Raw genomic sequence first — 23,471 nt, 5'->3', positions numbered from 1 at the left:
TCTTCAATATTAAATCAGCTGCATAAACAAACTCAAACAAAAAAATATACAATGTAAATACACTAATAATACCATTTATAGAGTGACATAGAGTGATCTGCAAATATTTTTATGAATCAAATAATACATTTAAATGATAAAAAATGAATCTTTTTTACTGGTGTGAAAAGGTTTTAGCTAACAAGTTCATCGCATTGAGTTATGTTATTATGTATTATTATTTTAATATTATAAACCTATATAGAATTTTAAATCCTGAAATGAGCATGCATTAGATTATAACAGAACTGGGAAATTAAGCTATGTGGTGAAGGTCTTTTTGTACCATTTTCTGTGAGGAAATTTGTTCATGTAAACTAGTAAGAAACAAGACTGGAACACTTTTGAGCCACTGAGTTGAAAGTCTGAGCTATTTTTTTTTATTAGTTTTGTAAACTCTGCTAGTTTTATTTTACAAAAAAAAAAACTTTCATAAAAAGGGTCCAACACAAAATTTGTGTTTGTTATTTTTGCGTTTTCAAGAGTATTTGGTCATCTCGTTGTAAAATTGTAAGCTGTTGGCCTTTGATGAGAATATAACATGGGGTTCTGCTCTGACAGCAGAACCCCATGTTATAACCTCATTGCTTAAGAGATCCAGTGCCAGTTTTTAGGTAAAAGGTTCTTGTAATTGTGATAATTTGTCCCATCATGTCTCACATTAAATAAGAACACCAATTGATTTCACCCCTCATGAAATGTCATTGTTCATCAAATCATTCAAGCCACCCCATAATAGCATCCTAAAATACTTAACATATCTTCATAGCCGATATTATAAAGTGTGACTAGGATGTAAATGTACTACAGCAGTTACCAATATTTCAAAACTAAATAAATGTTTGTCTCAATTAGGCACTTTTCATAAAGAATTATGAAAATAATTGATGTTTTCATCAATAAAAAAAAAGCTTCATATACAAGAAACTGTTCCATGCTTAAATTAGCCGACAGTCTAGAAAATGGTTTATGGAATAACATCAACTCTTCATGAGTAGGGTGCCCTATGAAATCTGTTTTATTATTTTTAATTTTCGGATTTATTTTTTCCTGATTTAGGATTTTTTGGTTTAAAAAATCTGTAATTTGTTAGATAGTTTTTTTTATAATCACAAGTGTTTGATACATTGACAGCAATGATGAAGCTACAAACGCATGAAAAAATATGACAAAAAAACCCCTTTCTAAATTGTTTTAATCAAAGTGCTTTCAGAAAAAAGGGTATAAATTGGCATAATGTAATAGAAACAAACTAGGCACATTGTAAATTAATTTAAGCTTTTTTTAAATTAATTTAAGTTTTTCTTTTCAACATAAGCTGAACTATAATATTTCAAAATAGATTTAATGTTTTCATTAATAATTAATGTAAATAATAGCCTACATATTTAGATTTATTCCAATTTAATAAAAAGGCACTTAGTAATGTAAGTTTGGAGAAATAGTGCAGTATTCATTACAGTATTATCTGCTCATAAATTATAGGTAGTTGTCCGTTCCCCCCCCCCCCCCAAGTGATAAAGGTAGCTAGCAAGAGAAGTGGCACGAGAGGCAGCGCTTTGTTACAGTTATTATCACGGTTATGGTGGCTGAGGTGCAAAAATATTTTTTTCATGCATTCTCATGATGGGTGTTTCTTGAAGCCTTTTATTATACAAACACCATGGTATTTCAATGTAATTTTAAAAATAAATATATTTTGTTTGTTTAAACTGATTTTGTGGTAGTGGCCTTGGGTGCCCAATTCCGTTTTTCTCTGAATTCCGCGATTCCGTCCATGTTCTCTGCAACGCGGATTTTGCAGGGTCCTGCGTGAGTTAATGCTTTGTTAATAGGGCCCATTGTTTCAACCATAAGTTTGCTTATGAAAAGTAGGATGATATGCTTTGCATGCTATAATGAAAATAAAACCTGAAATATCAAAATAAATGTCGGGAAATTTAGCGACGACGGCCCAGATTACTTGTAATTCCATATTGTGTTCCAATGCACGTGACTGGAATACTGTCTGCAAGAACACATTATTTAACCTGTGTGTGTCAGCCTCCTGTACAGGAACATAACAAAAAGCTGCTTGTATGTTGTAAACCGCAATCTTTTTTTTAATTAGTGTTTGGACAAATGTTTTGTGTTCTGTAAGAATTTAAGTCTGATTTAATAATATAAACCCACAAGCTTGGATATTAATCTACACAGAAAACATACATACGGAAATGTAAAATGTGTAACTAACAATCAACAACTTTGTAGTTGACTTTATGGATCATAATAAAAACAACCTCTAGAACACACAGAATGCCATTGGCAATACAAGTAATCAGAAGTTTGCATTGCTGTTGAAATATTTCAACTACATGCAAAAAAAAAAAAATTATGACAAAAATGATTTCTCAGGGGCATATCATTTATTGCAGTCAGCACACGATTAAAAAATGTCACCAACAGCACACCAAAAAAAGTACAAAACTAAACAGCGTTATAATTTACTCCCCTCATGAAAATAAAACATACTATGATTGTCAAAGCTAAACGTCAGCCTAAATCCAGAAAACAAATGAACAATGTCAAACAGAATCTTACTCTTACAGGGAATACCAATAAAAAAAAAAAAAACAATCTTTAAATAATAAAAAAAAAAAAAAAAAAAAAAATCTGTTTATTTCTTAAAGACAGGATTGTCCTGATCTACAGATTTCTTCCTTCCTCCCTTGCAAATTTGAATGTTTATTTAAGCTCTTCAAGTAACCAATGACTGGAGATGCTTATCTCCGGTAAAAAGTGTCAAGTTAATTTTTTAAATAATGGCGCACCCCCCCCGCCCAAATACATATATATATTATATATATATTAGATATATATATATATAGATAATATATTTATCAGAAATAGTCTATTAATACACTATTTTAGTTTTCCCAATAATTCCCTTCTGCACAAAAATAAGCGGTCAAGTACATTTTAACATAATAAAAAAAAAAAAAGAAACACGGCTAAGACTTCCGTTCTACTCTCAAATACCTTATTTGTGAGTGCAAGAGAGAGAAAACAAACACTGTGCAAAACACTTTTGCCCTGTGTTGCTTGCAAGAGCCACACGTCAGGCTGCTGCAGCTTCTGCTGCTAAGATACACCTACTGTATCAGCCCCCCACATCAACCAGGGCTCACCAGTCCATTCAGCTGAAGCAAAGAGCTATCTAACTTATTCACGTTCTTTCAGGAAAAACAGCCTTGTTTTGTCGCTAGTTGTGCAGTAGCATATTTAAATTAAACATCTCTGGATACAATGTACAGCATGTTTATGATAGTACCCAGAGCTGTGTGTTCACAGTGACCTGGGCTACAACCATGAACAAGTGATTGATTAAATTAAATCAATCAGTGAAAGTATTTTCTATTATGCATTTGGCACACAACTGGAACTAGTTTAGTTGAATAATGCGCTAGAAATTACTGTCCCTACTTATCCACTTGAGGTTTAACAGGGTACAGCAACTAGCTTGCGACCACAATTCTCCAAAACTAAGGTTAAAAACAACTTTTGAAAGTATGTTGCAAGTGCCAAACAAAAATATTAATAAAAAAAAAAAACATGATGCATCTGCTATCAATTCAATGGTCACTCATGGTTGTTTCTGACAGGACTGAGAAACCAAAAAAAAAAAAAAAAAAAAACACTTGCCACCCATTCTTGTGACAGATACACAGACAGCAATTCTCATCCAACACAACAGTCCATGATAGAAATATGTCTGGGTCAATCAGGGACCCCTGCATATAATTAAAACACCTTCAGAAGGCTATTATGTTAATGTTAACGTAATCTTCACTTGTTTTTCTTCTAACAGAGGCCTACAATTATATACCTTTGCTACTGAAATCTATATATATATATATAAAAAATGTAAAGAATCAGTGCATTCTTAATGTTCTTCATAGCCCCAATGAACATTTCAATGGGGCTTCTAATTTTATTAATAAGAAATAAAAAAACTAATATTTAGGAATTAAATAACGCAGTTAATTTAAAAAAAAAAACAAAAAACAAACAAACAAAAACACAAAAGTATATAAACAAAAATAAATATTGAAACTCATGCATTTTCTGTAGTTGTAATATTTAAATTTTGAACAGGTTGAACTAAAAGCATTAGCTCAACCTGTCAAGTATTTGATCACTTACAGTAGACAAGAACAGCAATTCACATTTTAATATACAGGGTTTGGAGTAGAGTAGGACTACAGCATCCATTCTTAAATAGAAAACTCTTGGCAACCCGTAGAAATCTACACAGAGGACTGAAGTTTACTTTGTTATTGATTGATGATAAACTTTAAAAATCTGTGCTAAGCTTCCCATTTGTGAGAAACCTACAGCTCATTTGAAAAGGGATAACATACATTAAATAGGTTACCTTTTGTCCATCATCAGTCATGTTTTGCAGTAGCACAAGAAAACAAGGTAGGTATCTGTATATCACCCCCCCCCCCATGCTTCCCTCAAGGGCTTTGCATGATAGATATTGTAGCATTCAATGCATTTTATCATTTAATTTTAAACTACAGTAGAGCACTATAAAAAATGGTTGACAGTACCTATTTAGTGTAATTTTTCTTGTTCAATATGTCATACCATGTACATGTAGGGGGCTACATGTCTCACACAAAATGTACATGAGGGGGTTCGATTTTCACAAAAGAAAAACGTAAATAAAAAAATGAATATGCTTCCTTTCAATCAGGACTTTTTTAAAAAATGTTTTAGCTTAAATAGTAACATTTTCATTTGCTACTAAAGTGCAGTGTAGCAGTAAAAGGTTGAAATGCAACTGAAGTACAAGAAACATCACTGATTCATGACCATGTTCTCTCTCACACCCCCTTCCAACATACCTCTGCCCAATTTATTTATAATGTATGTCTTTTTATGTAAATAATTCATATAGTTTATTTCCAGAGTTCTTGAGAGCTATCTTCTATAGCCCAGTCCCTGACAGCGGGCAAGTTTAGTGCTTCACTTTTAACCGAAAGTGAGTTCACCAGCTCGCAGTGAAACTTGCGGATATGTCGGTACAGGTCTCCCGACTGCGTGAACCTGCGCTCACACCACTTGCACGCATGTGGCTTTTCACGGGTGTGCACCACTGCGTGCCGGCTCAGGTTGTGAGAGTACTGGAAGCTTTTACCACACTGGGCACAGGTATAGGGCTTTTCACCCGAGTGGGTCCGTTCGTGCCGCTTGAGGGTGTACATGCATGAGAAAGTCTTGCCACAGATGGAGCAGGTCGGCACGTTGACATCGCTGGCCGGTTTGGTGCGCACACCCTCCTGCTCACGGAAGTGTGTGCTGAGGTGGATCTGCAGGATGTGTGGGCTGGGGAAGACCTTGTTGCACAGGGGACACATAAAGATCTGACTGTGGGGTGTGCTCAGCATGTTGGAGATGTAGGGCAGCAGGCCGCTGTCTATGCTGGTGGCCTCTGTTTGGGCCCGCTCACTTTCTGGGCTTAGCATTTCGTCATCCTCGCTTGCCTTGTCCTCACGGTCCAGCTCACTGGACAGGGAAGCTTCACGGATGGCAGAAAGGTGAGACGTGGTGGTCTCGTAATGGAGCCGGCTATGGTGGTGGTTGTGGTTGAGGTGGTGATGGTGGCCCCCGCCGTTGGTGCTTGGGAGTGCCTTCCTAGTGGCTGCCCCACCACTGTGTTCCATCTCGTAATCACCATTGCCCAAGTCCTCCTCGTCAGAAGCCACTTCTTTCTCCACCTTTACCTGCACCAGGCTGTTCTGCAAACTGTCTGGGGCCACTGCCACTGGGCTACACAAGTAAGGGCTGTTTCCAGAGAGACTCTCTCCACCACCCCCTGCCAGGCTTGACTTGACGGACAAGTCCAGTACACAGTCTGCATCTGCCGACACCCTCCTGGAGGTGACAGACCTTTGAGACAAAGACCCAGTCGAGCTGCAGGGACTGGAGGCTGTTTCAGTTTTTCCAGCTGCTGCTGTGTGCATCTCTGCCTCCCTGCTGCTGCTGCCACCAGTGTGAGGGGTACCCACAGAGTCAGAGGGCAACCTCATCCACATGTTCCCATGCTCAGGGAGAAAGTCTCTCTTGTTGCTTTCAGAGTCATCATCCTCTGCATCGCTGGGTAGGAGCTCGCCTGCTGGGTTCAAGCTGCTGCCCTCCGAGTAGCTCTCCACTTTGTCGGAGCAGCTGGAGGCGTCTTCTTCCCTCTTAGTGCTGTCTGCATCAGCCGTGGCTTTCTCTTTCAGTTTCTTCTTGCAGACCTTGACTATATCATACATGTGGAGGTAGCTGGCGGCAGCCAGCACATCCTCAATGGGGAGGGCTTTGAACTGGATCTTCCCCTCGTACATGAATTCAAGCAGGAGAGCGAAAGCCGGGGCTGTAACAATGTCACTGTTGAGATGAACAATGTCCCTTTTGTCCGGCTGGTCCTTGTAAAAGAGGTGGAAGTACATGCTGCACGAAGCCAGCACAGCACGGTGGGCTCGGAACTGGGCATCGCCGACCAGCACAATGGAATCACAAAGAAAACCCTGATGTCTCTGCTCACTCAGACACTGTAGCAAATGTCTGCTGTGGTCTGGAAAATCCATGCTGTCTTCATAACCTGAAAAAAAAAAAAAAAAAACAGCAGATGTTAGTGCCCTCTTAGAACAACAATTGTTTTGTTTCAGCCTTTTATATAAAACTCTCCCCACCTCACCCTATATCAGACCACTCTACATTTCTCAGGGGGAAAATACATATAGATGTGTGTGCGTGCGTACACACATACACACACACATTCCAGACATAGATAGATTCTGCCTATTTATTTCAAGATTTTCCTAATACTTAAAAAAAACCCAAAAAAACAATATGATTCAAATAGCTTTTTTGCACACACTTAAGGTTTCTCTTTAGTTATTTAAATAATTTCACTTTTAATATTAAAGTTCAAGACATATTGTTTTTAAATAAAAAAATAATAAAAACAGATGTATACTGATAAATCACCCCCTTCCACGTTACTGTTTTGAAGATTTATTGCTTCTTATACAGCAATAATAAAAATAAATAAATAAAAAAAATTACACAGTGCATTGTCTAAAGATAAACTTAATTTTCAAAACAAAAACTGTTATTCCAAATCTAATGCAAAAAGCAATTCATAGCACTTCTGTTTAAAATGTTATGTTTCTGTAGCGTAATTTCTCACATAAAACAACTCTTGCAAACAGTTACTGCAGTTTCACAAACATGGCAATCTGTGGTCTTTGCTAGGCTACGTTTATTTTTAATATAACCTACTTTGGACACAGGTTTTAGGTAACAAGCTTCTGGCTAACATGCTGTACAGAATCAAGCACAATGTAGCCTCTATGTAATCTACACTTTTGTGGTAACTATTCTTATAAAAAAATGTTTGTATTTATTTTTTTTCCCAGAAAATGTCAATTTGGATCCTCAATAAAATGTTAGTATTTCACTTTGCCCACACTTTAATTTGGTTAAATAACAAGCATACTTATAGGATCTTTAGCGGAGACTTGAAAAATCAACACAATCCTCCACCTGTTACAAACAAATCTGTATCGTTCACATCTAAAAACCAAGGTGAAACAGATTGTAAAACTTGCTGATAGTCATTATTTCACGTTTGTAATTTGCTCATTGGTTTTGTCAAAGAACTGCTCACAATTATAATACCTTTTATACGGAAATAAATAACAATAAAAAAAAAAAGATACTAATTTCACAGAACCCACCAGATTTACAACACAATCACTTTAAGTGCCCTGTAGTCCACATCAATCCTAATCCTTAAGGATGGCTAAAAATAAAGATTGCAGGGCAGCTCACAAGGTAGCAGCGATCAAATTAGGAGGCTGAAAGGACAGAGGGACGAAGAAGGAAGCTTATAAACATCTGATCCAGCTGACTGTGGCCATATGGCAGCTGCTGCCCAGATAAAGAGATTAAGAATAAGAGTGCGATTACAGCTGTCTGGCCAATTCAGGCAGCTCAAATCTGCAAGTCCTAAAATTAGTCACTACACACAACAAAATGCTTTCAAATAATTATCTTGCAAATTTAGAAATAAGAAAAATTAGAAATGTCTTTTGTGAAATAAGATTGTAAGCACAAAGCTAGAAACATTTATGTAAAAGTACTGCAATTTTTTTTAAAGATCTAATTTTCATTTTATTTTTTTTAAAGTGGGTGTATTGTTAACCGCAAAACAAAAACAAATGCAAAAACTAGTTATGCACTGTTGAAGCTTCTTTTTTTTTAATTTTTACATTTTAAAAAGTATATATTAAAAGTATAACAGATGACTGCACCTATTTTCTTTTTATCCAAAAAAGAATAATACTGTCAAAAAAGGAAAGAAAAAAGCAACACATTTGTACTAGGGCAAAAACCCATTCTTGAACTACACTAACTCTAGCCGAATTTGTTGAAAACAAAAAAGTTAATATAATCTTAATGCAAATCACCATTCAAAGCAAAAACTGGGATTACCAACAGATCTGGCAATTTTCAGCCTCCAGATTTCATCAGTCTGGAGACTTTGCTGTCTCATTACCAAATTCTTAATTTCTTTTTCAAAGAACCACAGTAAACGGACAAGCCAAGCGACATTTTACACACACGCACTCAAGCACACACACACACACAAACAAACATCCATCCACGAACAAGCTCCATACCTGCTGTATGCATAAACTTGATTAAGTCCTGTGCTGTTAACCTTGCTGGCTCCAGCTCTGTTGCTGAATTGGTGAGAAAATCAGACCAGGAGAGACAGTTGCAAAGTGGCGATGATGTTGGAAGGGAATGAGATACCTTCTCCTCACACAGATCTGCACACACTAACTCCCTGTCTGTGTGTTAGAATAAAAGGCTGGGGGTAGCAGGCTGTCAGCTGCTCTGACATCATGTTCAGATGGAAATGCTACCTCCAGCTGTGCTCCTTTTAATGCCATATGCTACTCCTCCACACTCTGCCACCAGCCCCTTCTTTGGAGAACTTTTTTTTCTTTTTTTTTCCCTGTGTGAAATTAGGTATCTCTAACATCTATTAAAAACCAATTTTCTTAGTTAACATGTTGGTTAGTAAAAAAGTTTAGAAAAATAAATGTGAAAATTGAGACTCTTGACTGTTGCCCTGCTGCTACTGCAGCAAACAAACATCTTCTCAGTTTTCCCTGCAGTAGCCATAAACAGTCCACATTTGCAACTGACAGATTGAGCAGCTGATATTGCTTTCTGAGTTAATTTATGCTTTAGCGTGCCTGTAACTCTTTTCTTTAATACTTTTTTTTGTAACTTACTTGAATACCTGACCAAAAAGCCACAATACAGGATATAAGAAAGATAAGATATTTGTAAAATGTAAGCATTTCTAAATTAATAAAACATTTCTCATATAGTGGTTCAGTTAAAGTTAACAAAGTTCCTGTTAAACAGCGAAACAACTGCAGCAGTGTATGGCCAATGCCTTGACAAAAATTGCAATAAAAGGTTTTAAAACATCCAAAATAATGTACAGTACAGCACCTGATCCTAAATGTGTTTCTATGCCAAACATATTTCACACATTCCTTAAAACATAAAAACAGGCAACATGTATAAATGTTTCAATATGTCATGCTACCCGCTTATCTTTTATTTAGCTAATTTCTCTTAACTGAACTCATTCATCTTCCATTTCCTTATTTGGCAACCTACTACAGTAGGTCTCCGCATCCAGATTCCTAAAGGTTTTTCAATTTGAAATGATCGTAATTGTATGTGTGTACTCGCCTAGAAACCAGCCCACTGAATACATTTAATGGAGCACTGTGTTAAATATAAATATAATTAACACAACGTACTTCTACTACTTTTTACAGTTTACATTACATGCTCTACAATAATGCAATAAATTCTGTCGTGTTTTAGATAAGAGTAACTAAATATTAATAAATACATGCATACTACTGGAGGTAGGACTTTGTGTTCAGTGGTTCAGCAATCTGTCAACACCACCTTACTCACTCTCACAGAAAAACTAACATTAAAATGACCAAGACGCAAAGGTTAACCGTTTACTTCTCCAAACTTTGAAAAGCTTACACGATTATTAGTGACTTCCCTTCTTCACTAACCCTCCGTTTAAAAGCAGAAATACACCAACAGCATTGTTAATTGGTTCTGTTGCTGCTGCTGCTGCTGCTGCTACTACACGTAGACAGCTGTGCAACAAAAACCACAACAGAGACGCACCCGCACCCGCACCCGCGCACACACACACACGCACGCACACGCACACGCACACGCACACGCACACACACACGCACGCACACACACACGCACACACACAGAGTAACCAACCGATCTGCTTGCATGACTGCGAATGTTGGCTGCCTCACGAGGGCCTGCTGCTGCTCTACGACCCGGTAACATACACCCTTCCAATAGTATTAAACGATTAAATAATTTTAAAAAAATAGCCAACGGTTTAGAAAGCAGCCCTTTACTTTTTCCCTTAAAACGTGCTCTTGCTCCCTCTCCCAAAAGACGACTCTGCTGATAATTTTACTTACAGATAAGGTCCAGTTGTTTCCTTCCTAACCAGCAAACACTCCAGAAATGTGAAGAAGAAAAAAAAAAAAAAAAAAAAAAAAAAAAAAAAAAAAAACTACAATGACTTTTAGCAGCTCCCCATAACACAGCCCGCTGAGGCAGAAATACGAGCTAAAAGAGACACGAGCTGCAGCAGCCAGATGTTTCCGATCTGTTGCTGCTCATCATCAACTCTCCAGTTTAACCCACTGTGAAGGGAAGCACATGACTGGCAGCCCAGAAGCCAATCAAGCCGGCCGAGAAAAGACAATGACAAATTGAAAGCGGTCGCTCAGGGAGAGGTGGGATGTCTGTTCTTGGCATAGGTTGACAACAAGCAACAGTGAGAAGGCAGAAAAAGGACGAGCAAGCTGGTTCCTCAAAGAGCCTGACGAGAGCGCGCAGTGTTACGTGGGTACTGTAGTCTATTTTTGTATTCGGACGGGGCTGATGAGAACAGGTGCATTTCCTCCCAGCTTTAAAAAAAAAAAAAAAGGCTTTGGTAGTTTGCTGAAAAGAGATTGTTGAGACTCACCTGGTCGGAGAAGGAGAAGGAGAAGGAGGGAGTAAGGGAGTAAGGCATGGACAGAAAGGTTATTTATCGACTTTCTTTGATCAATCACTTTTTCAGCGTGGTGACGTACTTTTCTAAACCTGTGTAACACCACAGACAAAAGCAGGCGGCAGATGATTCGGGTTCAGATCATTTATGTATTCATATTAACAGGTTTCGGATAATTGCTTGCTACATATATTCGCTATTGTGGTGCAGTTTATAATTATGTTTATAAGGTGCAATTAATAATAAGTCATTACCGTATTTCTTTGTTTTAGCGATCCGGATATTGTTTTAATTCAACAAAAATGTTTTCTAATTAAATTAGCCTTCCTGTATACATAGTTACATTGTTTTGTATAGCTTCAGTTTGAAGTATTTTACAGAAGTAGGCTAGCGGTGTAGAGACAGAAAATGGTACATAGTCACAATGTTGTACACGTACCAAAACTTGACCTTTGTAACGCCAGAAAATACGCTCGCAATGCTGTGACTGACTACAGCACAAATCACTGTGAACAATACTACCCGGGCAAGCGCTGTATTAAGGTACCATTTTTAAAGTGTACCACAAAATAACACCACACCGGTGTAGTAGGGATGGGACTGTATGAAATTTGCACGTTTCTTTCTTTTATAAAGACAATCAGAACAATAATTAAACAACAAAAAACAAAAAAAATTATACTGCAACAGCATTAAGATCTATTATTTTCTTAAAATGACGTGGTGCGGTAGTTTGTTAAAACTTTTTAACGTATAAAATTAAATAAATACATAAATGCGTTTAGCCGATGGCAAATACAACTGAGAAATGATCATCAAACATGTACCCGTACAGGTTATTATTTAAGAGCAGAGATGAGTCGTTATTTTTTTTTTCAATCAACCAGATAAATAATAAAATATGTATAGCAAAAAATTGAATAAAAAAAAAAGTATTTTAATACTAAAACTTAAATCGTAATTTATATTTACGACATTGCACAAGTAAGTGAACGACATTTTATCTTTATACAATGAAGCCGTGAAAACATTGCCCACGCTATAAAAAAAAACAAAAAAAAAAAAAAGAAAAAAAAAAAAAATCATAATGTACTAAATCCGTGATAAGTGATGTATAATTTTACAATAAAGTTAATGTTTATCTATTACATTAAACTGACTGTTGATAATCCAGACAAATGTAACTACAGCACGTTGAAGATGTGTTCTGCGCTGCAAGGTTTGGAGAAGGCGTTTAAAAGCTGCGTGTGACGTCAGAAAGACAGCAGCCAAGAGCAGCCGCGCAGCAAGCTGTGGGTAACAGAACGCAGCAGTTGAAACGTGTATTCTGTGTCGTTGACCGTTTCCTTCCAAACCCTTATCAAAATACAGTATCAGTTCACAAAAAAATATTCCTCAGACACTTTGCTAAGGCTGCAAATACCATAGCTTGATTTAGAAGAAGTGTGTTTGTAGTTGAACAAATGCGTTAACCGGTGTATAACCGAATTCCGATAATTGCGGTTTAGAATAAGAGAAATACCGTAATGTACCTAAACCGCGGTAAACCGCAAAACCGGTATATTGACCCAGCCCTACGGTGTAGTATTAACAGACTTGTAGTAGAATTTGAGTCTCGAGTGTCGAGTCCAAGTTCCAGTCATCAGGGTCCGATTCCGAGTCCGATTCACTATCATTGCTCTGATTAATGGTCTTTGTTTTTTAAAGTATGCTGATATACGTTTTGAGTAGCGTGCACGGGGAAAGCAGCAGCAAGGCTGGTAGGTAATCGCACACAAAGACATAAACCCGATATACACTCCTTACAACAGAGCCGCTTCTTGTACAGCGGTATCGGCGCTATGCTTTGATGCTAGAGGCCCCGGATTCGTGCCCGCCCTCCGCCTGTGTGCGGCTTGTGTGTGGTCTGCCTGTGGGAACTGAGGTTTGCTACAATACTATGAAGAAACTATTACATGTTATTATCTTCATATTATATTATATATTGCAGAAAAAAATCCAAATGATTAATCACATAAATCTGGTGAACTATAATGAACTGTAATCAATTGGTTTGTGCACGCAACCCACACTTGAGGTTTGGAGTGCTGCACACAAAACCTGAGGATCAGCTGATCACCAACTCCTTGTTTGTTCGTTGCAATTGGAACTAACTTAATCCAAAGGTGGGGATGGTTCTCGAGAAAGTACCGTACTAGCTGTCTCGAAGTTAATAGGCTTGGTGACTTACTCTTAATGTTCATTGGAATGTGTGGGAAATAACGTGTACAAAGTGTTTTCTGATCGGAAAACGGCTTCGCCGTCCGATGTAGTGAGAAATGGGAGATAAAAAGTGTACTTAGAACTCCGTTGGGAGTTAGGGTTTTTTTGTTCATTTTTGTTTTTCTGTAAATAATTAAAATGACATGCAAGTGCTTAAAACTTAAATTTCTGTGGCTGGGTCTGCTGAAAAAGGGTAATCAAACCTTGGAATCAAGTTACTTCTTTCACTATATACCTAGCAACAAAATTACTTTGCTGCAGCGTTGCCTCAACATTGTAGTTTTGTTGTGGCAACATTGCAAAATAATGTTGTAACAACGTAAATGTGAAGGTAGTTGGAACGTTGTCACAACATTGTAATCCAACGTTAATACGACATTTCTACAACCTCCTCAGGACTTTTTTTTATGACATTTCTACAACCTTATTGTGACATCTGTATGACGTTTTTATAACCACGTGGTTTATATTGAATACAGTACAGACAGTTGTAGTAAAATATTGACACCCTTCATTTGAAACAATGTATTTTAAATATTCATCATTAAACTATACTTATTTATTAATGATTTTGTTTCAGAAATCTATGGAGTGGCAATCATAAGTATTAGCAGCACCTGTCTTAACTCAAGCAATTTACCTGCAGTCTTCACAGCACTTGCACGAATGAGTGTTCAAGAAACTTAAAAAACACAGCATTGCTAAATAAGTATAGTTTAATACTCAGTACGTATTAAACTAAATAAATCAGAGAATAACATTGTTTCCAATGAAGGGTTCCAATACTTTTGATCGCAACTGTATATAGAGCATAAAGATATAATAATAATTACATGAATAAAGTTTTAGTTTTACATCCAGTTCAGTTTAAATTTATATTGATCAACCCTTTACATGTTCTACAGTAATTCTTTTCAAGAAACGATACAAACATGAAAATAGTAACATGAGTTATTCATGAATAACAATGCCAGTAAGATACAGTAAGTTGATGCCTTATGCCATATTTCTTTACCACTCAAGTTTGTAATTTATAGTTTGTATTTTTTACTTGATACAAGATATACACATATTAGTGTCTGAAAGTTCAAATTCATCAAATTCATCTTGAGGTTCTTGAGAGGCAGCTTAAATAGAAATAGAGGGTGTGCAACTGTTTATTATGTGAAACTACACAAATGAGTGTACTTAAATGGGAAACACAGCATAAAGAAATGGCCAAAACAATTAATGGAAGGTGCAGAAGAAATTAACTCCCATATAATAATAATAATAATAATAATAATAATAATAATAATAATAATAATAATAATGTCTTAAATACATGTAGGTCACTTGTATACATAGATATTTAAAATTCACAACATTTGTTCATATACAGTATATACACCAGGTCTAAAATTAAACAACCAAATTATTAATGTGTGGTCATTCCTTCTGTTGATTCATAAACTAGTTACATTTTTTTTCTTTCCAACTACCCACCTATCGGATATATTTCATTTTATGGTGAAAATTGGTATCAAAATAATTGTGAGAGCCTCCGCTGTTTAGAAAAGGATATATTTGCACTAATAGCCTACAAGTTCCATTATGCATAGAAGTCAGTCGGCCCTCAAAAACACATCATTCTCACAATTTACAAAGGTTTGAGATCCCTAACACAAATCATAACCATAACTAAAACTTGAACTCATAAACAAAAAAAATGTAATGACATACATTTTTCAATGAAATAAAATATCGGGAACTATTCAAACCATATGAGTATAAAATGACAGCTTTTATCTTAAATTCCTGTCAGAAATCTTAAAACCCCTTGTACCATTACTTATACATAAACTAATAAAACAAAATAAAAGTGGAATGACAGCCGTTTTCCATACAGCTCAGGAATGTAGACAATATTAAACTTATACATACACAGTGGTGTGTGTGTGTGTGTGTGTGTATATATATATATATCAATAATGTAAGCACACACACACACACATTAGATTCAAAACGGTTGATTACACCAAGTAGATGCTAATCATAAATTACAAAAAGAAAAGAAAAAAAAACATTATTAGCGTGAAATAAAATAAGAGCACTTGGAACAAACTACCTATAGTCTGCATATGTAACAGTGAAGTCTAACATGTTTGTCTAGAGGTGTCTAGAGATATATTTTGTATTATTTATTGGTACAGAACTTCTGACAGACATATCTGTGACATTAGTCAGTGTTATATGCATCAATAATACTCGTAACTGCTGTAGCTACATTTTAACCCTCCGCTGTTTTTAATGACAGGTGTGACGCTGATTTTGGTACCCCGTGGAATTCCTATCCCCTGTGATTTCACGCCTGTGCAGATGCGTTTTTTTTGTTTTTTTTTTAAAGAAGGCTGAATTGGAAAGTCAAATATACCTGTGTATCCGCACATCCATTTTTCTCAATAGCTATGGAATGTTGTACCCTCAACCATATAGAATATTGAGGGACACCAGTGTTTAATAAAATTCAACACATACCTCACAATACAGTTTGTACAACAAACATATGACATGATCCATTAAACTTGTGTTTTGATTACAATGTGAGGGGATACAGTATTCCATAGCTGAGAAGAAAAAAAAACAAAACATGAGTTTAATGGATCATGTCATATGTTTTTTGTAGAGACTGTTCTGGGAGGGATGTGTTCAATTTTATTAAACAAGGTATGTCCCATATGGTATTTGTAATGCACATTTTTATTGCTTGCATACAGAACCTTACACTTTTCTATATTAAATCTAATTTGCAATGTGTCTGCGTTATGTTTCACTTTCATTGCATTTCCACGTCTATTAAGTCTGTAATACAATGATGCATTTACAAGATTGCACTTCAGTTCATTTGATTTTAGATCATGTATTTTTTATCTTTTCTCTTTTACACAAACATTATGCTTATGTATTTCCCAGTGGCGGCTGGTGGACAAAACTTTTGGGTGTTACACCTCAGATGCATGATTTGGACTGGCCCTTATGCTTAGTAGCTTCGTAATCTTGCTGTATATTTGTATTATAATTATTTTAGTAGTAGTATTTTTCTTACAGAGATGTGTGTTTTATGTGTGTGTGTTTTTCTACAGTTGTTTTCGTTGTGTGTTTCGTTTGTGCGTATTCCCTATGCAGTTGTTTTCTGGAGTTCTGTTTGTCAATGAGTTTGTATTCAAAAGTTGTTTACAAGATTGTTTATGTTTTGTGCAATTGAACGGGTTGTTTTGTAGATGTTTATAATTTTGTAGATGTTATATCTACATGTACAAGACGCTGATGAGAACAAAACCAACACATGAATACATATGCTTCTGCAATCAGAATCAAGTGGCGATATTGTAAAGCTAGCATAACCTACAATATGAACTTTGTCCATATGTTGTTGATGTTTTTAGTAGTAGCAGTGGTGTGACTAAAACATTTATCCAACAAGGCACCTTACACACAACACTTGAGAATGAATATGTAGTACACCAGGCTGTAACAATACAAGCAACCAGGTTTGGGGTCCATTCCTATTTTCCATTTCCAATTAGGTTTTATAAGCAAATCCAACTCTAACACAGCCTATTTCACACAGTTACAATTCCAGTACTGTACACGGTTAGTTTACTTATAAGTAGGCGTTAGTAGTGGAGAGATGGGACAAGCTCTTCGGTGTGCAGAGCCTTTCTCTCGCTCGAGGTGCCAAGGCCTGTATATGGCAAGACCCAGCAACACGTGTCTTGGCATCCTGGAGTGGTGTAAGAGATGGCAGGGACATCCAAAAAAAATGAACTTACATCAAACAGAGCTCAGGAACCAAAATGGCTGCCCAGCGGGTGTCCATCGCACAGACTGGCGGGGTAGTTAACACCACACCGGAACTCAATGCCCTGGAACAAAGTTTGCTGTCCCTGGTGGGCCATGAATGTGTGTGGGGTGTTGATGCTCCTGATGTTGGCTTTGGTAAGTATATAGAGGCGATTAGCAAATGCACTCATCACAACATGAGGATTTGATTTCAGTCTACACACAGACACACATACATGTATACATATAACCTATGTTCTGGGGAGTAACTGTTCACGACTATGATGAGTGAAACGTACATGCATTCTGTACACATCAAAGCTGTGAAGTACGACTGTGAAGTACGACATTAATACATACTAGCCTGCCCTTTTACCTGCCTTTTAAAGGAGAAATTAAACTAACATCAACACAAATGTAGTTGCACTCACAGAACATTAACATTAAACTGTCTGGTCTGTCACATAGGGCCAGAGCCACCTCTGGAGGAAAGATCCGGCACCCTGCCACAGGCCGAGGAGTATGATACTGTGGACTCAGACACCATCAGCAGCGAGGGCAGCCACGAACACCAGCAAAAGCCCACAGTGCCATCTACGGTCACCTCCACTGCCAGATGCGGGGGTCCACCTCCAGAAGACAGCCTGGCCCCCATCCTGGCAAGCATTTGGAACATCCCTCCAAATAAAATAAAAAATAGCTGAAAATAATATTGCAGTTTAGTAAACGTTCTTTTGGTTTACATTTGTAGTGTTTTATTTTTTGTTTGTTTTGTTTTTAATGCATTATCATATTTACACACACCTGATTCTTTTGATAGCCTATTTCAAAGTGCAATGTAAGGCTTAGGACAGGCTGGAATGTGGGAATATACAGTATCATGCAATAATTATTCTATGCATAACATATATTTGTATACCTCTCTACATAAAATGTTGCTGGATGATTTGCTGGCGTTTTCTTAAGCCCTGGGAATAGGCTCCCACATCCTCCTCACCCTGAGACCCATCACCTGCTCCCCTCATCACCGGGATCTTGCTGTTCCTCAGCAACTGGCTGTTCTGGTTGCTGGGGAATGTCGGCTTCTTGTGGCAGCATTACATCATGGGATAATGCAATGTTGTGAAGTACACAACATGCAATGATGATGCGAGCACACTTTGAGGGCTTGTATTGTAGGGCTCCAGCTGTTCTATCCAGGCAACATAAGCACATTTTAAGGAGCCCGAATGTCCTCTCTTCGACACTGCAGCTTTGGCACAGGGCCTCACTGTAATGCCCCTTCACCTCGGTCTGGATTTTTCACAGGTGTTAAAAGCCATGGATGGAAAGGATAGCCACTGTCACCTGAAGGAGGAACGGGAAAAATATATATCAGCTTAACGCAGTTACCGCACGCATTACATAACAGTGCAGTACTGATAAAACATGATGTATAAAGTATTAAACACACACTTACCAATGAGGTGACCTGTGCCGAGGCGTCCCTCTCTGCCAAATGCTTCGAGGGGACTTTGTCACAAAATGTAGGAGTCATGGCATGATCTCGGGAAATGTGACACGACGCTGGTGATTTAGCAATCTGATGTTGTCATTTGCACTTTGAGGGAGAAACGCTTTTGGTTCAGATACACATATGCATGTTCACCGGGGGACTTGATTGCTATATGAGTGCAATCAAGTGCCCCTATTGTACTGGGTAATCCTGCTGCACTACGGAATTTTTATTTTACTTAGTGATGGCTTTCAACAGGAGGAAACTTAATGAATAGGTCAGAAGCAGCCGGCAGCGCATCTGTCACCGATGTTATGAGGTTGCTCATGGTGCTCTGGCACGCTCCCACTGTATCCCCTATTGTGGTTTAAAAGTAGCCGGTGGCATAGAATGCCAAAGTGACACAGACCTTTGTCTCCACAGATGGGGGTGGGAGGGGTGGTGTGTGTGTATACCGAGACATTAGATGAGGTTGAAGCACATCGCTCACTCATCTATAGTGTTACTGTCTCTCACACAGTCCTTACGGTTCAATAGTTTTTACATCTTTTCGACCCCTATTTATACCGTCACTGCTTAAATAAAGAAAACCAGCTGCATTTAATACATTTAGCCTATTAGTTTTATTTCAATGTGTTTTATTGTTAGTAACCAATATATATTTTCTTCTAAACGTGTAAAACGTGCATAAAAATAGTGGTAATTAAATGTGTCTAAACAAGACTAAACATGAATGTCATCCTGTATTTAGAAATACAGAATTATTCAATAAAAAATTATTCAAAACATGTTGTGAAAAAGTTTGTAATCCCTCGAGAATGATTGTTGTTTTTGAAGCAAGATAACTTAAACCAGTATGCTTGAAATAAGGTCACCCGTTAGCCATAGATTCCAATTTACTGTATTCATGTGTGTGTGTTTCTGAATGTAGTTCTGTGTTTGTACATATTGAATGTCCACCTAGAATACACTTGCATCACATGTTTCTAATTACCGATGCATTACCATATGGTAATAGGACCATATTAAAGGAACAGAAGGAAGGCAGTGTGCTGGACAGAGGTGAGCGCATGTTTCCACACTCGTCTGTTGGACATGGGAATACGCTATAAACATCACTATGATATGAACATGTTATATATGTTATGGAAACAAAAAAAAGAGGCTTATTGTATGTTTTTGCCGCAAATTGACTGGTGATGCAGTGTATAGTTTGCATCGCCATCAACTTTAGGTAAACTGGACTCGCTATATCATGCAGCATTGAAGTACAATACAAATACAAGATTTATTCCTCATCATTGTATATCATACGATTTGGTAGGCTGGACTTCTTTGGCTTTACGCAGGTTGAAGCACTGGTATGTTCTGGTATATAAGGCTATTCAATGTAAATTATATTATATGATTATATGAATATACTTATGTAGCAGGGCGGTAAGAAAGCCCTGCTTAAATGTATTTTGTTTGTTTATTTTTAGAACAGGGTCTCCCCCTCCACCCCTGTGTTATTTGTGTATTATGATTTATTTATTTGTATATAGATGATGGCGAACCGCTGTGTGTTTTGTTTATTTATTATTTATATAAGTGTCGGCAAATGCTGTGTGTTTTGTTTTGGAAAATGGGTGTTTTTCCCACATGCATAAGAAATAATTTTTATTTTGGTAAATTAAGTGGTACAGTACAATGTTACATATCTGACCCCCTGTGGACTGGGGTTAGTGGGATTTAAAGCTGTATTACAGTTAAGATACAGAGGATTTAAAATAGAATTGTGGCGTAATGTACAAAAATGCCTACATAAAAAAACTCCAGAAGAATGTACCCGTGACCATGGGGATTTCGTTGTGGAAGACAGCAAAGGAAAGAACGTACAACTTAACACTAGAAGGACTGCAGATATACTCATACCTAGAAGCCCTGCAGCAGTCTTTCAGATGGCTGTATTCAAAACACTGTAAACAGTATAACGAGTGTAATGATGTAATTCGTTCAGTACGCCACAAACATCTGAACAACCGAAGTGCATATATATATATATATATACATACACACACAGTACTGTGCAAAAGTTTTAGGCAGGTGTGAAAAAATGCTGTAAAGTAAGAATGCTTTCAAAAATAGTCATGTTAATAGTTTATATTTATCAATTAACAAAATGCAAAGTGAGTGAACAGAAGAAAAATCTACATCAAATCAATATTTGGTGTGACCACCCTTTGCCTTCAAAACAGCATCAATTCTTCTAGGTACACTTGCACACAGTTTTTGAAGGAACTCGGCAGGTAGGTTGGCCCAAACATCTTGGAGAACTAACCACAGTTCTTCTGTGGATTTAGGCAGCCTCAGTTGCTTCTCTCTCTTCATGTAATCCTAGACAGACTCGATGATGTTGAGATCGGGGCTCTGTGGGGGCCATACCATCACATCCAGGACTCCTTGTTCTTCATTACGCTGAAGATAGTTCTTAATGACTTTCGCTATATGTTTGGGGTTGTTGTCATGCTGAAGAATAAATTTGGGGCCAATCAGATTCCTCCCTGATGGTATTGCATGATGGATAAGTATCTGCCTGTACTTCTCAGCATTGAGGAGACCATTAATTATGAACAAATCCCCAACTCCATTTGCAGAAATGCAGCTCCAAACTTGCAAGGAACCTCCACCATGCTTCACTATTGCCTGCAGACATTCATGTACCGCTCTCCAGCCCTTCGGCGAACAAACTGCCTTCTGCTACAGCCAAATATTTCACATTTTTACTCATCAGTCCAGAGCACCTGCTGCCATTTTTCTGCACCCCAGTTCCTGTGTTTTCGTGCATAGTTGAGTCACTTGGCCTTGTTTCCACGTCGGAGGTATGGCTTTTTGGCCGCAAGTCTTCCATGAAGACCACTTCTGACCAGACTTCTCAGGACAGTAGATGGGTGTAACAGGGTGCCACTGTTTTCTGCCAATTATGAGCTGTTGGCATTGCTGGACATCCGATTGTGAAGGGAAGTAAGCATGATGTGTCTTTCATCTGCTGCAGTAAGTTTCCTTGGCCGACCACTGCATATATGGTCCTCAACGTTGCCCATTTCTTTGTGCTTCTTCAAAATCAGCTTGGACAGCACATCTGGAAACCCCTGTCTGCCTTGAAATTTCTACCTGGGAGAGACCTTGCTGATGCAGTATAACTACCTTGTGTCTTGTTGCTGTACTCAGTCTTGCCATGGTGTATGACTTTTGACAGTAAACTGACTTCAGCAACCTCACCTTGTTAGCTGAGTTTGGCTGTTCCTCACCCAGTTTTATTCCTCCTACACAGCTGTTTCTGTTTCAGTTAATGATTGTGTTTCAACCTACATATTGAATTAAAGATCACTAGCACCTGTTTGGTATAATTGTTTAATCATGCACCTGACTATATGCCTACAAAATCCCTGACTCTGTGCAAGTGCACCTAGAAGAATTGATGCTGTTTTGAAGGCAAAGGGTGGTCACACCAAATATGGATTTGATTTAGATTTTTCTTCTGTTCACTCACTTTGCATTTTGATAATTGATAAATATAAACTATTAACATGTCTATTTTTGAAAGCATTCTTACTTTATTTTACAAATCAAAACAAGAAAATGTTTATAAATAAACATCACAATAAGAAGCTCACAGCACAAGAAGTTATAAAAAAAAGTCTAATTTCTTTTTCTTTTTTTTTGACAAAAGGGTATTCATTTACCTTGAGTCTAAGGCTATTCACAATCAACACAGATAATGCGCTTCTCCACGTCGCCTTTCTGCACAGGGCACAGCTGTCTGAAGTTTTAGTTTTATTACACTTGCCAGCCTGGCAGTAGCTTCAGCTGTGGGTACAATCTTGGCAGTCTCCCTCTGTTCCAAATGTTTCTTGTGAAGTTCCTGTCCTAATTGTAAAATATATTCTCTCCTTGGTAAATTCTTCTCTGTTCATTATTTATAAAGTACCTAGGAGTTGATGGCTGCTCGGTCCAATACATTGTAAAACACCTGAACAGACCGCCATCGGGAGCCAGCTTTCACGGAATACTTCTGAGTCATCTGATCCAAAACATCAACTCCATGTTTTGTTGCATAGTAAAACTCCACTGTGTCTGGTATTTATTTTCACTAGTCCCTATGCTGATTGACTGACCAAAGCAGCACAGCTGGCAAGCTGACGCCAGCCTTCAAAAGGCTGATTGAAAACAATAGACTGTCTGTCATTCACTCAGGTACAGAGTAGAGACTAATCTGATTACAGCTAAACACATTGCAGACTGGTAAATAAAAATAATAAAGTAGAATACTGTTCTGTATAATCAAAATACAATTGTTTCTGTGTGACTGTCAATGTGACTGCTCCCGGGGCTTTTAGGTATAATGTAATATATCGCCTTTATTTCTGCACTGTCACGTCACGTTTCGTGCTTTGTAAGAACATTTAATACATACGGACAGAAAGGCACATGAACATGCAGCACCATATGTGTTACATGACTGAAGAAAATTACATTTTAAAACCAAAAAACGCCAAAATGACAGCTGTGGAGCTTCTAGTGTTAAGTGTGCAAGTACTGTTGAGTTACTACTATACAAATTTTGACAGAAAAAAAAAAAAAAAACTCAAGAATTTTGGAAAGTAGCTGAAAACACTAATTTCATACAGTATG

General features: G+C 37.4%; 1 protein-coding gene across 2 annotated transcripts; it reads right to left on the bottom strand.

Moving 5' to 3' along the window:
* Window positions 1-4,087: 4,087 nt before the first annotated feature.
* On the bottom strand, window positions 4,088-10,721 carry LOC121317180 (zinc finger and BTB domain-containing protein 18-like). 2 transcript variants are annotated; one of them, XM_041252843.1, is made up of 2 exons: window positions 10,638-10,721; window positions 4,088-6,673 (listed from the first exon to the last, which is right to left on the bottom strand). In XM_041252843.1, exon 2 carries the CDS (start codon window positions 6,657-6,659, stop codon window positions 4,986-4,988), a length of 1,674 nt encoding a protein of 557 aa, XP_041108777.1. In that variant the 5' UTR covers window positions 6,660-6,673; window positions 10,638-10,721; the 3' UTR covers window positions 4,088-4,985. The 2 variants fall into 2 exon arrangements, with proteins under 2 accessions (XP_041108777.1, XP_041108775.1); XM_041252841.1 differs by lacking the exon at window positions 10,638-10,721 and adding an exon at window positions 8,760-8,932.
* Between the last annotated feature and the right edge of the window lie 12,750 nt (window positions 10,722-23,471).

The sequence above is a fragment of the Polyodon spathula genome, chromosome 6 (assembly GCF_017654505.1).
Source record: "Polyodon spathula isolate WHYD16114869_AA chromosome 6, ASM1765450v1, whole genome shotgun sequence".
In the NCBI taxonomy this organism is placed as follows: Eukaryota; Metazoa; Chordata; class Actinopteri; order Acipenseriformes; family Polyodontidae; genus Polyodon; species Polyodon spathula.
The sequence above is the reverse complement of the archived record's forward strand: the minus strand, read 5'-3'. Positions and strand labels throughout refer to the sequence as shown.